Source organism: Triticum aestivum, chromosome 3D (assembly GCF_018294505.1).
Source record: "Triticum aestivum cultivar Chinese Spring chromosome 3D, IWGSC CS RefSeq v2.1, whole genome shotgun sequence".
In the NCBI taxonomy this organism is placed as follows: Eukaryota; Viridiplantae; Streptophyta; class Magnoliopsida; order Poales; family Poaceae; genus Triticum; species Triticum aestivum.
Window position 1 is genome coordinate 509,026,101 of NC_057802.1, and position 17,123 is coordinate 509,043,223.

General features: G+C 44.3%; 2 protein-coding genes across 2 annotated transcripts; both read left to right on the forward strand.

Annotated features, from left to right (window-relative positions):
* The first annotated feature begins 2,822 nt into the window (after positions 1–2,822).
* Positions 2,823–8,285, forward strand: LOC123080067 (lipase). The gene is made up of 8 exons (XM_044502928.1): positions 2,823–3,265; positions 3,345–3,439; positions 3,550–3,653; positions 3,734–3,834; positions 5,394–5,497; positions 6,865–7,299; positions 7,420–7,551; positions 7,966–8,285. Exons 1-8 carry the CDS (start codon positions 3,023–3,025, stop codon positions 8,123–8,125), a joined length of 1,374 nt encoding a protein of 457 aa, XP_044358863.1. The 5' UTR covers positions 2,823–3,022; the 3' UTR covers positions 8,126–8,285.
* Positions 8,286–10,491: 2,206 nt separating this feature from the next.
* LOC123080068 (thioredoxin domain-containing protein 9 homolog) lies at positions 10,492–15,172 on the forward strand. Its single transcript, XM_044502929.1, has 4 exons — positions 10,492–10,650; positions 10,731–11,003; positions 14,525–14,683; positions 14,777–15,172. Exons 1-4 carry the CDS (start codon positions 10,630–10,632, stop codon positions 14,954–14,956), a joined length of 633 nt encoding a protein of 210 aa, XP_044358864.1. The 5' UTR covers positions 10,492–10,629; the 3' UTR covers positions 14,957–15,172.
* The last annotated feature ends 1,951 nt before the right edge of the window (positions 15,173–17,123 follow it).

Consider the following 17,123-nt stretch of genomic DNA (forward strand, 5'->3'; position numbering starts at 1 on the left):
GGGGGACGCCACGTCGTCCCACTGACGTGGTTCGCGCTTTTGTCGACGTGCTGCTGCTGCTCCGCCGGACCGGAGACGCTCGTCGTCGGCCGTGCTGGCGCCGCCACCGGTCGTCGCGACTCGTGGTGCTGGACGGACTAGTGGTACGCGCTAGCCGTAGAATTCCACCGCGGTTCCGCGCCGTGTCTTTGGGCCAAGCTTCTGGTCCACAAGCGCGACGTCGACCGACCGAGCCGATTGGCCCGGAACGGGTCGATCGCCTCGCGCTGCTCGAGCAAGCAGCGCGGCAGCTCACTCTGCTACTATGTGCATGCAATTTTCTAGTGACGGCGGCTACGTAAGTCATATACTGTTCTTTTTTTATTTGAGAAAAATAAGCAATATACTTGTCATTACAGGTTGGGTATGCATAAGCCAGCTGTCTGTAAGGATGGGTTTCAAACAGTTTATTGAACTAACAGCTTGTTTTCAGTGATGATGAATACTCTAATATCTGCACTAGCTCATGGTTTGAAGTCAATTAGAAATCCCACTACATAATTCTGGTAGAAAAAAAAACAGTTTTTCTGTTTTTGTGTTACATTTTCACGTTACAAAATGTGGGTTTACACCATCTGACAAATAAATACAATTGTGATTCTTACATATTTCAAACAGCTAGACAGTGGAAAGCGTCCACAAGATTCATACAAATCGGGGCATCTTAGCAACATGTGATAAACAGCACAGCTGCTTATTGGCAGAACAAAGTATAATATAGAAATATAAACCATTTGTTGGAATTAACGGGCCATGTCCTAGGCCTTCGCCCATTTACATTTCAAAAAATGGACCAAAATGAAGGGGGTAAATAGGCAGTGCCATCTACCACATAAATCGAGATAAGGATCATTCATGTAGTTTAAATAGTGTCGATGCATTTTCTAAAATATTTATGCAATTTTGAAATGAACAAATATTTTAAAAGAAGGTTCATGTAATTTTATATGTGTCACGCATTTAAAGATATTCATGCAATTTAAAAAGTGTTCACATCCATTTTGAAAATGTTTGTATAATTTAAAAGTGCTTGTATTATTTAAAAAAACTGAAAAGGCAGAATACAAGAAAAAAGAAAATCCAGGAAAAACTGCAATAAAAACCAGAGAAGAACAAAAAACAAAAGTACAAACCGGATAAGAACCGGAACAGGGAAAGGAATCTGGAAAATAAGAAACACGAATGGGTTGGCCCATGTAATTTGTGGGAGTGAAGCAAGTGATCTACAAAAAATTGCCATCAATTGCAAAATATTTTCTCATATATTAAATATTCCTTTGTGGCCATAAGTGTCTCATAAATTCAAACCAATACTTTTTTCCTCTTCCATAAATCATAAATTTTTTCCATAAGTCATAAAAATTTATGGAGATGATATTTGTCTCCACATTTGCATCTATGCCAAAGGTTGGTTCCATTTGAATTATGAAAAATACTATTTCCCTATTTTAAAAAGTGACTTTTATGCAAAAGTGTTGTTCTGATGCCAAGCCCATGTGAGATCGGGTGAACAATAATATAAAATAAAGGGGAAATTTCAAAATTTCCTTACTTTTTTTGTTACAAACATTTATAAATTTTTCATTGCTTGCAAAGCTTCATCATGAAATGACATTCGTGGAAGACGTGACCAAAAAAACAAAATTGATGATCCAAAATGCTTTTGAAAATAACATTCTGGAGCATTGATTTTTTTGCCATGTTTTCCACGAATGTCATCCGGTGATGATACATTGCAAGCAATCAAAACATTTGTCACACAAAGAATTCATTTTTTTGGATTTTCCCCTTTTTTATTTTACTGTTCATCCGAGCTCACATGAGCTCGGGATCAGAACAACCGCGTGCACTTTTATGTCACACTATAAGGCAACTATTATTTCATTAATTTGATAAATCAATAATTCATGGACCTTCTCCTAGCATATGTTGCCAATATGTGCAAAGACTTGAGTTTTTTTTGTAGGTAATCGGGGAGTTTTATTCAATGTCAATGGTGTTACAGTCGACCAATACTAGATCAGAAATAAAAGTTGGACCACGCTACAACCAACAAGCGTGCTATGGGTCATGCGAGCATAATTAGCCAAAGAATGTGCTACCCTGTTCTGATCTCTCGAAAGCTTCATATGTTTAAACTCCCTAACCACTGAGAATTTTTTTAATTTCCTTTACTAAATTACCATACTCTGACTTGAGACGCGAAGTGTCTGATACAGAAGACAACACTACCTTAGAATCTGACTGCACCAAAATCAGAAGACTTGACCATTGAAGAGCAAGGTTCATGCCTAGCATAATTGCTTGAATTTTGGCTTCTAGGGGATTGTCGCAATAGAAGAGCACTTGGCAAGCAGCGAAGATCACTCCTCCCGCGTATCTCTTAATATCATGCCTACCCTAGCCGAGCCATCCTCAGTACTGAAAGAAACGTCGACCGAGAGTGCCAGCCAGTCCGCCAGCGGGGCCGGGAAAGAGGGGGGCGACTTTGGAGGCTTTGCACCCTGAGTCCATCCTGTGTACATCACAGGGGATTTTCCCTTTCATAATACCCCCGACTGGTTGATAGATGTCATGCTAGTTTTCTCTGCCCACTCGAACTTTATTCCTCTTACAACCGGGATCCACTCGTCCAAATCCACGATGCACCAAAGAGCTCCATTTCTATTGAGCCACGAGTATAGTATCTTTAGAGATATCCATTTCCAAACCCCACACGGAAAGGAACCAAGCGTGTTTCTCGTGGCTTGGGCGCATACGGAAGCGCACAAGAATGGCGTGGAGTCGCAGCCCGCTCAGCTCTACGGAGAATCATCTGGATCGGACAGAATTTGCAACGCCAAAGAAACCAAGCACCGAAGCAACATCATCTTCTCAGCGACCTAAAAAGCTGGCCTGTTGAGCTACTCGATCGACACCAGCGAAGCAAAGCAGAGCAGAGCAGAGAGCTCAACTGGCAACAAGAAAGAGAGATCGCAGCAATATGAGGAAGCTGGTGAGTGCGTGGCTGCTAGGCGCCCTGGGGCTGGCCGAGCTGCTCGTCATCGCGGTCGTCCACCTGACCTACGGGTTCTACCTCTTCACCATCGCCGTCTGCCGCGACCTCTCCCGGCTGGCCGGCGCGCCGAAGGACGCCGTCGTGGGCGACGGCCAAGCGGAGGCTGTGCTCGACGGCGCGGTGCCGCCGATCGTGCTGGTCCACGGCGTCTTGGGGTTCGGCAAGGGCGTACGTGGTCTACTCTAGTCTCAAATGCCCGCCTGACCTGGGAATCTTGCGTCTTGCTAAGCATTCTGGTTTGTCTCAGAGGATGGCCGGGATGTCCTACTTCGCCGGCGCGGAGGAGAAGGACGACCGGGTGCTAGTGCCCGACCTGGGCTCGCTCACCAGCGTGCACGACAGGTGATCGATCCATGCATTTGCTGTATGACCTAGCTAGCATATAACATCTTGTACGTACGTACGGTTTCAGCACAAGCACACATGCATGCACGTTTGACGTCTGGTTTCAGGGCCCGGGCGCTGTTCTACTACCTGAAAGGAGGACGGGTGGACTACGGCGAGGAGCACAGCAGGACGTACGGGCACGCCCGCTTCGGCAGAGCATACGACCGCGGTGAGAATTGATAGATAGATAGATCATCCATTATCCCTTGGTCTGTGGTTACATGGATTGTTTGTGACTGATGAATTCAGGGCACTACCCAATGTGGGACGAGGAGCACCCAGCCCACTTCGTGGGCCACTCGGCCGGCGCGCAGGTCATCAGGCTCCTGCAACAGATGCTCCATGACAAGGTACTCCATAGAGCCAGTCACACGCAGTGAAAACCTCTTTAGGAATTCGATCGATCGGTTGGTAATTACCAAAAATCCTATTCTTACATAAAGGTTCTACAGAATCACGCATGAAAACCTCAGGAATTCGATCGGTTGGTAATTACCGAAAATCCTATTCTTACATAAATAAAGGTTCTACAAAATTACGCAGTGAAAACCTCTTTAGGAATTTGATCGGTTGGTAATTACCAAAAATCCTACTCTTACATAAAGGTTCTACAAAAATCTTTACATACTAGTGTGTTCAGATCGGCAACCACCTCCCTGATTATTATTATTTTGCGGGTGAACCACCTCCCTGATTTTAGCTACGATAATCCTACACCAACGTCCCCGCTACGAAGACCTCTTTTAGGCACCTATTTAGAAGCTTTTATGGCTTTTTGGACAAAATAAAAAAGTTACAAAAGCAGAAGCAAAAGCCCAAACAAACAGGGCCTCAGCTATCTGCTACCGGAATGAACTGGTGCAATATACTTTTTTTTAACTATCTCCTCCTTTATTCATTGATCAAAATAATGGCAACGCTTAAAAGAAAGGGAATAATCGCACTAAGGGCAGTATCCATCCAACAACCAGGGGGAGAAAACTTAGCTAACCTAGGCGCCAATTCGTGAGCTACTTGATTGTTCTCTCTCTATTACAATGTACATAAATGACATGATTGAAATCTAATGACATGAAATAGCAATCATCGAATATAGCACTAGCAACTGAAGAAGAGTTGCCCTCCTATAGAGCTTCCACCACCTCTACACCATCGGAGTTGATTTCAATCTTGCTACATCCAGTAGTACAGACTAGATTCATTCCAAATCTTACTGCACATACTCTGCTGTAACTGAATCAAAGCATATGTCTATTTTTTTTTGTAGCAGCAATGAGCGTGTCTTTAGATTATGTGCTTAATCATGGGTAACCTTCCCTAACTAATTCTCCCGCCCCTTGATGTTCACGGGGGTGGGCCCCTTCCACCCTTAATCAATCCAATGCTAAAGTTCCACGTCATTTTACGTAAAACCCATAACTATTTTATGTAGGTGTAGCATCTCTCGTCAAAAATTTCATAGAACTCATACGTACGAATAGGATCGTTCGGTAATTAATTACCCGATTAAGGGAGGAGCTAGGCCAAGCAATACATACAGTCTTCTTTTTCGAGCGGCGATATGTGTAGTCTAATAAACACGTTGTCATGCGATATACGTTGCTAGGGTTTGTTAAGATTGCTCGAAGAGAGGAGAAAGTTCGTTTGGGTTGTTGGGGGAGACAAGGGCGTGAGAATCATGCATGCATGCAGCACACACCACATCACATGCACGTTTTCCGTATGTGCCATGTTCTCACCCATATGAATGCACGAGAGTAAGCGTCAAGGCTTATGGATGTTGAAAATTTATACTTGGATAGCCAAAATGCGATCTGCTCTGCACAATCACCATATGGAATATATGTTTTCTGTCCACCTGACCAGCATGCACACGCACAAATACTGACAAATTGCGTCATCTCCTCAGGCATTCGACGGGTACGAGAACACCTCTGAGAACTGGGTGGTGAGCGTCACCTCCCTCTCTGGCGTGCTCAATGGTTCCACGACAGCCTACCTCGGCGGAATACGGTGAGTCCCTTCAGCGTCATGATGGGATCGGGTAGTGGTCACCCTGATCGATACACGCGACCATGCTGCAAAACAGCAGGGTGGTGACAACCAAACAACATCAGCTCCAAGAACAAAAAAATGAGACGTACCAAAGTCGAAAATACAATGGTGAACATGGGTCCACGTCCACCCCTTATAAACTTTAAAAAACTAAAAACTCAATTAGAAAAGCGGAGAAGTCTAAAATTTTAGGTCAGCAAACCTAGTCAACTGTTCTACTCATATGTGAAGTTCCTCCGACATGTTATTTTCCATACCATGGACTTTGTCTTTTTTCCCTAGAATACTCGAGCATGTTTGTTAAAGAATACTTATAAATCTAAATCGTGCTTATGGGCGAGGCACCCTGCGGACTGCGGTTTGGCTAGGATCAGGTACATATCATATCTTGAGTCTTTGTAAGAATGATATTCCTCCGTGGGTTTACTAAAATCTCCCTCCCCCCTCCCTCACCCAAAAAATAAATCAAAATCACTTTATTTTTTTTTACTTTTTTTTAATTTATTATTCATAAAGGTGTGCGTGGACACATGTTTCAAAAATCAGTGCAAAAGCTCAAAATTTAAAGTTTTAGAAAAGATGTATTGGTGCAGCAACATTCTTCACATACATCATTTTTTTAGGGAATTCTTCATATACATCATAGTTTAAATGATATACAGCACCAAGTCAGGCTAATTTTGTAGTTACCATAGGTAACTACAATTATGGACCCATAGATAATTTGTAGTTACCGATAGTTTAAATAACATATCCTCAAAAAAGTTTAAATAACATATAGCACACGTAAATAAATTGATATGGTATGATTATGGACCCACAAATCAGTGCTAATGTGTAGTTACCTGTGCGGGGGACTGATGGAAAATACCAATCCCCATGATCCCCGATGGATACTACGTACTCCCTTCGTTTCATAATAATTAAAGTTTTAGATTTGTCTTACATCAAACTTTCTTACGTTTGACAAACTCTACTAAAAAATATGCAAAGATCTACAACACCAAATATATTTTATTAGAAAAAAATCACATGAGACTAATTTAGTGTTCTATATGTCATATTTTTTTCTATAGATTTGGTCAGACTTAAACAACTTTAACTTGTGGCAAACCCAAACTTCAATTATTTAGGAATAGCGGTAGTACTTTTGATCAATATGCATACCCAATTATCTCACCCAAACTTGTCGCTTAATAGCAGCCACACATAATCGGGTAACAAGTATCCATTGTCATCTTGATTTCATACATTCATCTCGTGGCACCACGACACCTTCTATACATTGGTCCTCTATTCAAATAGTGTCGTCTACAACGTGGCAGTCCAGAAGATGGCCGGTCTATAAGGTTCGTCTGCCTCGCCCAGATCTACCGAGTGGGTACCACCATCTACCACTGGCTCGACATACCCTGGCTCAGGCGCTACTACGACTTCGGCTTCGACCACTTTGGCATGTCTTGGCGCACAGTCGGTGTGTCAGGCCTACCCAGCCTACTCGCTGGCACCTCGGGACCGTTCGCCACAGGAGACTGGATTCTACCGGACCTCACCATCCAGAATGCCGCGAGGATGAACGCCGATGTGCGCACCTTCCCTGACACGTTCTACTTCAGCTACGCTACCAGGCGGACGACCAAGTTTTGTGGCATCACCGTGCCGTCCGGTGTTATGCACATTCACCCTCTTGTGTTCATACACGTCATGCAGTTGTGTCGGTGGCGCCACTTCGCCGCCGAGCCCCCTTGCAAAGGTTACAGGTTAGCCATCTTAGATGGTACATTTGGAGTTCAATAATGTTCAAAATTGGACCCATTTTTGTGAGGTTTTACTATTTCTCAGTCACAATTAAGTAAGTCTTACTTTGGACGTGATGGTAGGGATGAAGATTGGGAGGATAATGATGGTGCATTGAATACTATCTCCATGACACATCCTCGGATTCCAGTAGAACACCCGAGCATCTTCGTAGAGGATGATTCGGATTGCCATCAACTTCAACCAGGAATCTGGTATGACATACACAATCAAGCCTATGTGATGTGACATGATTTTGTATTTCGTTCCAGGCGGGCTCGTTTGGGAATGTGGAATGACAAATATTTTTTAGTTACAACCTTGTTCTATTTTCTACAGAAAGCATTTTTTCTTCTTCTGAAAACCATGTTCTACTTTCTACAGAAGCAGTGGCGGATCTAGTAGGGGTGCCACGACACCCCTCTAAAATGCAATCTAATTTTTAATATACAGTAGACACTAATCATATATGAATTTAATGTTGTTTGAGAAGTATTTGCTAGGATTATGATGATATTTGGACCAAATTGCACTATCCATCAATGTGCATAAGCTTTATGAAATTTCTCTATCATAAAACAAGAGCACTTACATTCTTGTTTTTTGTTGTTGTGGCAATGCAAACTCAGGTATTACAAGATCGTGGAGGCAGATCACATGACGTTTGTGATGAACCGCCCTAAAGGAAGCGTGCAATTCGATCTCATATACGACAACATCTTTAGGAACTGCAGGAAAAATGTGTTTAGGACGGCCCCACTTACGCTACCAAATCAAAACTCGACCTAGGTTAACATCTTTGCTTATCGTACTTACACAATACATGATACTGGGTGTACAATTTCTACAACTTGGTAGAACTTGAGGCTCTCCTCGAAACTGTTGGCAGTGTGATATGTGTGCAATATATGTTTTGTATACATGTTCTGAGCTCACACGTACTTTTCAACACGGACCCCTCTTAATAGTATACAACCAAAGAAATAAAAACATCGGAAACACCATCGTCGGTCTTTTCCTTCCAGAGGGGAGCCTAATCGTCTTGTGTCACTTTTGAATATGCATGTTTAGCTCAAGCACATGGTTAGTCCGCAAATTACGTTGACATCAACACCAAAACACTTAGGCAGGGAAATGCCCTTTCAGCGATAACACCCATCCCTCCAACAGTGACTAGCTTTCCTCCAAGGAAGTGAACATCGGGATACACCTTCATCTCTGTGTCGTCGGTTATCCCTAACCCAACTCCCAACTTGTGGTTTACTTTGGTCACTTGACGTGCATTTATTGTAACATGTTGAACATACTACATTACATTACTTATCTCACTTTAGCAATTGTTTAGGCTCACCTCTATATTCCGCATTGCCGAAACTTCATAATATTCAATTAAAATTTGTAATTGTATCTATTGACCCCCCCCTCTAGGGCCATCCCAATCCTTTCAATTTTTATTAGAGCCTCGTGCTCTGTCTTGTGGCTTAACCTCCCTAGAGCGAGATGACTGGGAAGAGGGATGTGCAAGATACCAACCATGTGGCACTTTTTGGATTCCGGAAAGGAAACATCCTCTAGACAACTAGAGGATAAGCATTATACCTCCACAGAAGTCATAAACTTGTTGGATAAACAAGCCCCTGGATTGAAGATCATGGTTGAAGAGGCTGTAGCGGAAAGGCTTGCAAGTGGTGGGAGTCCTAATGGAGTCTCCATCGGCCCCAGAGTGAAGGAAAGTCCGCCGATGACTCAACAAGTGCTCTCCTTTCCTCTCCTCGAAGTAATCATGATGAAATGGGTGGGATTACCTTAATGCAGTTCACCAATTCCAAAAGAACCTATGATAAAGTATCAAGGTAACCCCCTGTTTATAATGTAAAGGGGAAGTTCTCGGCTAGGAATTTTGAAATGCAGGATCATATTAGGGACACTTCGAAGATGTGGAAGATTATCTCCACTGGATTCTACCCCATTGATCCAACAACCTATCTCCTTGAGAAGCCTATGATGATCAACTCAAAGACTTTGCATGCATTTTAATAAGGAAGGGCTTGCCGGAGAGTATGAAGGAGCCACGGATTTGTCGCCATGTCTCGGTATTGTTGTTGTCGTCGCCCTCTGCCATAAGATTTTGGAGCACGTGCGCCTAAGATGGATCCCGATGTGTTCGACTCTAAGAGTTTGTGACAGTTCTATGCTCGCATGCATTGATTTGACCTCGTGGTGATATGTATGCAAAGAATATGCACGTGGTCGGCTACCTCCATACATGTATGCCATGTTGTATTTTAGTTCCCCATGACAATGATATGTGGATGCTTTCATGCAGCTTCGTCTTCGTCAGCAAAAGGGTGGCGACAATCGATAACAACAGATGGTGTGTCTTTGTCTTGGTGGCTCTTCAAGCATCGAGTCTCGAGCTCCGGGGTGAAACCCTAGGTCGATGGTTGCACCTGGTGATTGCGATGTTTCACATGTTGTGTCCTTGTTGTAGGCATTGCTTTGGATTCTGCTCATGTCATTTGAGCTGGAATTTTACTTGAAACACGTGAGCTAAACAAGTAGCTCATGACTCGGCTCGACTCGACTCGAACTCGATGACTGACTAACGAGTTGAGCCGAGTCATGTTTTGATCTGAGGTCATTACAGTGTAAATTATTGATTGTTGCAATATGTGAAGAAATGTAGGTGTCTACGAATATATTTTATAGATTAATTGCATACATAATGCACGTATTTTGTTATTCTGGTCTATAGCGAGGTCAACGAGTCAAACGACTTGGCCCGCGAATTACACAAATCGAGCCGAGTTTGAATATGAGCTCGTTATATTAACGAGCCAAACCGACCTAATTCGTTATCTTAACGGGCTCTAATGAGTCGAGCCTTGGCTGGACTTGAATCCCACCCTTACTACTGCTCTCTGGGTAACGGGTTTGGGGGCTTTGTTTACAGTATCTAGCTCGTGCGTCGTTGTTGTCAGTGTATTGCAAATTGTTGGCTTTGTTGGCCTTTTTTTTTATGACTGGTTGTGTACATTTTTATATGGATCTTGATATTGATACTGTGTCATTGTAAAGGTTGGGGTGTAATTGACATAACCTATAATCTTGTTTTAATATACTCACAATAAAAAAAAATCGATTTTCTGGAGATTCAAGTAGCCGACAAAGGGCCCGGAGCCGAACTGCCGCAGCAAAACTCCACCCAGATTCCCTCTTCACTCCACGCCGCCCCTCTCCCCCGTCTCCCCGATCGCCGTCTCCGTCTCCATCCTCCCGCTGCCGCCGCCGCCATGGACGGCGTCATCGGCCAGGTAAACAATCTCCGGCCCGTCGCGCTCCGCCCGCTTCCCCATCTCCTTTTCTCTGACCCGGCGTGCCCAAACGACCGCAGATCTTGGAGAAGCAAGTGCTGTCGGCCGCGAAGGCGGTCGAGGACAAGCTAGATGAGCAGATCGCCGCGCTCGAGCGGCTCGACCCGGACGACATCGAGGCGCTCCGCGAGCGCCGGATTCTGCAGATGCGCCGCGCGGCCGAGCGCCGGGCCAAGTGGCGGGCCCTGGGGCACGGCGAGTACACGGAGGTCCCCGAGAAAGAGTTCTTCTCCGCCGCCAAGGCCAGCGAGCGCATGGTGTGCCACTTCTACCGCGACAACTGGCCGTGCAAGGTGCGCTCCTTTCTTGGCTTCCTTCTTTTCATTTCACTCCTGTACAGAACATGTTTAGATCGGATTGTTTAGATGTGGATCTCGTGGTAAATCATATTCGATTGGCAATGATAATGCCGTGCCTTTCGTAGATCCGGATATCTTGAGCTGGGTTAATGCTTTCGTTTCGACCTGGTTCTTTACCCAACCCCTGAAATTGCTCTGGGATCTGCAATACGGACGTCGGCTGCTCCATCTGTACTGCACAAACCATGCTCTTTAACTTAGCACTTCTCACTCCTTCCAACTTAAGTTACTTGCCATTTATGAGTTAAATGAAACTTGAATAATTGTTTAGCCGGCGCACTCACAAATGCTTGGTGTCTGATTATTATTATTTATGGAGTCCAACATCCTTGTGTTTGCGAAAATGCGCGAGGGCTGCTGCCCTAGAGGTGAAGGCCATACTTATTGGATGAATTTTATCTGTTAGGTGGACCTGCAAGTGCCATCACGTACCACTTCTATTCACATTTAGATTTAGATGCCGATTTGGATTTGGCACAAGAACTAAGGAGAGAGTTGAAAGACATTACTAATGCTCAACAAAGTCCATACTAATATGGTACCAAGCAAACCCCCAACAAAGTTCATACTAATATGGTACGAAGCAAAGTCTGGAATGTGGAGAGGTTGTAGTAGTCCAGGGTACTAAGTGTGCTCGGGTTTATTGATTTGACAAGCGTGGCATTGCTTGACGAAGTCAAGAATGTCTTGTTTCATACCAGACCAATGGAAAAGGAGCTTAATCCTTTTATATGTAGCTCTACGGCCTGAATTCCCACCCAACTCTGAATTATGTACCGCACCTCTTCGGAGGATTGTAACTGAACTTCTACCTTTTCAATGAAAAGAAACGCAAAGGTCTTTTGCGTTTTCTCGGAAAAAAACTCTGAATTATGTAGTGTAGAGATTAATTTGTTTCTGAGGGCATTCTGTGAACCTACAATGGCTCTGTTTTTATGTTGGACCACTCCTTGCTTGAAATTATAATTGGGAAGGGAGTCCAGGCTAGTCGTCAGCTGGGTGATTAGATCGTTGCATCTCTGATCCTGGTTGTAGCTAGCAACCACTTCAGCAATCCAAGCTGCTTTTGCAGTACTAGCAAATAGAGTGCAATTTGTGCTGAACTCTAGAGAGAGCACCGGCTACTCTGTTTTGTTGCCTTGTTTATATTTAATAGTATAATTATAGTCCAGTAATTTGACCAATAGCTTGTGTAGAATGCCCTCTCTCAGTTTCTGCTCTTGGATGTACTTGCGACTCTGTTGAACTGTTCTTGTGATCAAGGAAGAAGTAGCAAAATAGTGTTTCCATTTTTGTTAATGCTTCAATGATGGCCATTGCCTCTTTATAACAAGTGGAGAGAGCAGATGCCCTAGGAACAGTTGTTTTGCTGAAAAAAGAGATAGGCCTGCCACCGTGCATGAGGACTGCACGAATACCATAAGCACATGTCTCTGCATCTACTATAAATTGTTTTGTAAAGTCAGGCAGGGCTAACACATGTGCTTGAGTCATTTTATGTTGAGTGTTGAATGCATCTTGCTGTTGAAAATTGCCCTTTTCAGGACTGTGAAAAGAGGTTTGCATTCTGGATGAATCTCCTATGTTAACCAGGGAGGCTTAAAAAACTTACGAGCTGAGTAATATTTTTTGGGGGTGGCCAACTGATAATTGCTTCAAAATTTCAATGGATCAGTAACAGCTCCATCTCCAGAGAGAGATTTAGGGGGATTTGGGAGGGATTTGCAATGGTTCACTCTTGGCTTTGTGCATATCCAGAGCGTGTCCACTTGTGCATGTGTTTAGAGCATCTCCACCGCGCGCTAAAAGTCAGAATACAGCGCCGGGTTAGCCAGCTTTTGCGCGCGGCGGTGTGCTGGCTCCAGCGGTCGCCGCAAATTAAAGCGCACCCACGCCGCTCCAGCAGGCGCGCTATAAAATTCAATACATATTTGGTTCCGTAGATACCGAAATATAAAACGAAAAATTACTACTACTAGTCCGACTTGAACTCTACCTCGGTGATGTCCTCCTCCGACGTCGGAGCGTAGGCGTTAAGGAAACGCTCGTCGCCGGAGTCCCAAGAGGACGCATCTCCTAGCGCTTCGTTGTATTTAGCGACCGCCTTCCGCGTTCGCTTGTCCTCGCGATAGGCGGCTCGCTCCTTCCTCCTCTCCTCCCTCTCCGCCCTCCTCTCGGCGAAGAACTGTTCCTTGTTGATGATATATTGCGGGAAGCGTTGCCTCCATAGCGCCATGGCTTCCTCGTCCATCTCGGCCAGGCTGAGATGGCGCTCCCGCCTCCGGTTTCTGCGCCGATCCTCGTCGGTGATAAGCCGCGGGAAAGGCGCCAACTCCTGTGCCCGCTCTCGCGTCGCCACGTCGGTGAAGTTCATGTCCCAACGGGACCGCCGGAGGTGCCATGCCGCAGCGTCATACGCGCGGGCGCCATCCTGGGCGGTGTCGAAGGTTCCGAGGCCGAGGCGCACACCGCCGCCCAACCGGATCAAGGCGGAGTAGGTGCCGGACGGACGCACGCGGACGCGGCGGTAGCCCGAACCTCCCCGGCGGCGAGGCGGCATGGTGGCGCAGTGGTGGCGTGTCGGCGGCAGAGGGCGGCAGAGGGCGATGAAGAGATGGAGAGAGCGGCAGAGGGCGCTGCAATTTATAGGCGCGCCGGACGCGGTGCGCCAAATCTAGCGCGCGAGTGGCCGCCTTTTCCCGCGCGCGCGATCGTTTACCGCGCGCGCAAGTTTCCCGCCACCGTTGGAGCGCGCGAAAACGTCCCCCGCGCGCTAAAAAGCCAATTTACCGCGCGCGCGCGTCTTTTGGCGCGGCTGTTGGAGATGCTCTTAGAAGTCAAAACTCAGGCCTGACTTCATCTCAGAATTATTTGAGTCCTTGAAGAATTTTCCTTCTAGAAGCTGAAGCTATTGTTGGGATGCTATGCTGGAAAGTTGAACTGAACTTGATCATCTCGCAACATGAAGAGTGCTGGAGGTGCCAAGATACAGCTTGGTGAAATTATTAGGTTCTTTTTTATGATTTTTTAAAACAGGGTTTGGACAAAGTTCACTTTTGTTGGTTTCTGTTTTATAATTTTAGTTCAAGAATTTTGAACAAAACAAGTGGCTGGTTTGAACACTAGAGATCAAGGATATGGCAATGAAGGTTGGATTAAATTTCGAGAATTTTTGAAAGAAAAATATATGTGAGACGTTGTCATGTAGATTGTTTGAGAATTTTGGTTCATGTCAATTTTTGAACATAAGCTTGAACCATTTTTTCTTCTTGAATGCACATCTAAGTGTGCCATTGTGACTCAGAAGAACGCTGTGACGGTGCTGCAAGTATTTGTTCCTATTTAGTGCCTTTATGTTGTTTTTGTCATGTGGCACTGATGATTGCAGTGTTATTTAGCTGAAACTTGCATTGTCCAAAAGTATTTTCTTACATCTCTCCTCTATTGGGCTGCAGGTTATGGACAAACACATGTCGATTCTTGCTAAACAGCATGTAGAAACACGGTTTATCAAAGTCCATGCTGAAAAGGCTCCCTTTCTGACTGAAAAACTAAGGGTTGTTGTGCTCCCAACTCTTGCCCTAGTGAAGAATGCCAAGGTTGAGGATTATGTGGTAAGACTGCTCTTAACAGTTTGTTCTTCAGCTGTGTGAAAAAAAAAATGTCATCAGGCGTGTGTGTTAAACTATTATTTCTGCTACTACCAGGTTGGATTTGATGAGCTGGGTGGTAAAGATGACTTCAGCACTGAAGATCTGGAGGAACGCATTGCGAAAGCTCAAGTGATCTTCCTCGACGGGGAGGGGCCTGCAAATCCTTCCAAGCAAGCTGCTGCCAGCAAGCGAAGCGTTCGACAATCAGATACTGGCAACTCAGACTCTGACTAGTTCTGTTCCTGTATTGAAAGCGTGTGCGCCAAGGATTTTTATATATAGGATTTACGCCAAGCTGTTATGCTATCCTTAGTAGTAATAGGAAAGAAGTTTGTGTGGCGATGGCGATTTGAACCGCAATTGTCACTGTTGTAGATTGCTCTTGTTTTTACCATGCGTTCATACCTGGTTTGGTCTGTTTATTTGAATGGAAATGTTTTTTGTTGCTAACATGACTTTTCTTGCTCCATGTGATTGCCAGAAAATCGATGAATTTCTTGACAAGCAGATCAAATGATACCCTAATTTGCGATACTATTGCTTGTGGATGGAAGTTATGATCAGTTGTAGAATGTCACATTTCTTATATCTACTGTATAACGAGTTGCCTGGGCACCCGCTGTATAGTGCACATCAATAGATTGTGTACAACAAAGCTGCATCTGCAGGGGGCCTGGGGGCACGGCATTCCCTTTGCCTCATGAAAAGTGACATTTTCGGCACTGATGTGGTATTGAAGATATATATTTTTATCACTGTTTCCATTGCAACATACACATATAAACAACAAAATTATAATACTACAATGTTAAAGAACACTCCTTGAGGCTTATCCATGCATATGATTTTAAGTTGAATATTTCTAGGATCAACAAGATATGCCATACCTTGCCGCTCATATGTTGACCCAATTATGTTTCTAGATTGTGGCCTTCAACATATATATGCAATTGGTTCAGCGGCAAGGGCTTACATACATACATACTCCCTCCGTTCCAAATTACTCGTCGTGGTTTTAGTTCAAACCACGACGAGTAATTTGGAACGGAGGGAGTACATTGGTTCAGTGGCAAGGGCTTACAGTATGCAATTTCTTGGTTTAGTTGACACGGACTTGCCTTAGATTGTCTGGAGAACTTGGGCTCCCCAAAATGCAAGTTTTTCGCTTGGCTAGTCATCAACAATAGAATCTGGAAGGCGGACCGGCTTCAGAAGCGGGGATGGCCTAATTGCAACCTGTGCCCCCTTTGTAAGCACGTTCAGGAATCAGTGGCTCATCTGCTTTTCAAATGTCGCTACATGGTTAGAGTTTGGAGCATGATTAAAGTGTGGCTAGGCCTTCATGACATTTACCCGCAGAACTGGGGCATTATTGACACGGTGAAGACTAGGTGGAGCACCAACTCCTCCAGGACGACGCAATCTCATCGACCGCTACCTCTCTTATGTTACTCGTCTCGTGGGAAATCTGAAAAGAGTGGAATGCTAGGGTATTTCGTAACGTCGCAGTGCCTGTTGGAGTTTTGGTAGCTAGAATCAAAGACAAGACGGGGTTATGGTGTCTGGCCGGTGTGAAACATTTGTGTAATATCATGTCGCGAGAGTGATATGTTGTATTTGGCCTTTGGCCCAGACCCCTAAAACTCCTTCTTATTCAATGAGAATGGCAAATCTTTTGCCTTGTTAAAAAAGATATATATCCGAGGATAATTAATTTTTGTTTGTGCCGTACTCATTAATAACTACTCCCTCCGTCCGAAAAAGCTTGTCGGACGAAGGGAAGTACATTGCAGAATAAGTCTAACTATCAGAAAAAAGAATCCAATGAAATAGCAAAAGAATCACAGAGGCGTCTATCCAAATCTTCAGCCAAAATCCTGTATTGCATCGACGATGTTGGTCGTCTTTGTGCTAGTGAGGTATCTTTTACATTCATTGGTTCTAATGTTTCATGTTACGTCTTGAAGTTTTATCTTGTTAATCACCCGAATGAGAATTTATTCAAAATAATTGATGACATGGAAGAATACCCTCTCCGCGCCTGACTTGCGCTACAGACATCTTTGAACACTAATGAAAAAATGGCTTCCATATTGAAGGGGAGACCAATGGCTGCTATTCAAGTGTTTGTGGGGCGTTGGGTCGGTCATAACTTAACTGAATACGTTCCTATTCCTCCTGCCATGTGATTCATTTCACTCCAAACTTTTAGAATTATATTGTACTCCCTTCGTCCCATAATGTAAGACGTCTTTTGACACTAGTGTTAAAAAACATCTTACGTTATGAGACAGAAGGAGTATGTCTTCAGCATCGTATCCTAGGAAAATAATGACCACGCCTCATGCAGGCGTGTAATGATGTCCCAATCACAAAGTTATTCATTCCTGAACAATAAGCT

Excerpts from the sequence above, each read along its gene's own strand:
- LOC123080067 (XM_044502928.1), top strand. The coding sequence starts at position 3,023 with ATGAGGAAGCTGGTGAGTGCGTGGCTGCTAGGCGCCCTGGGGCTGGCC. Across the intron at positions 3,654-3,733 it reads CGGCAGAGCATACGACCGCG|GGCACTACCCAATGTGGGAC; the intron begins GTGAGAATTGAT and ends TGATGAATTCAG. Across the intron at positions 7,552-7,965 it reads CAACTTCAACCAGGAATCTG|GTATTACAAGATCGTGGAGG; the intron begins GTATGACATACA and ends ATGCAAACTCAG.
- LOC123080068 (XM_044502929.1), top strand. The coding sequence starts at position 10,630 with ATGGACGGCGTCATCGGCCAG. Across the intron at positions 11,004-14,524 it reads GCGACAACTGGCCGTGCAAG|GTTATGGACAAACACATGTC; the intron begins GTGCGCTCCTTT and ends ATTGGGCTGCAG. Across the intron at positions 14,684-14,776 it reads CCAAGGTTGAGGATTATGTG|GTTGGATTTGATGAGCTGGG; the intron begins GTAAGACTGCTC and ends TGCTACTACCAG.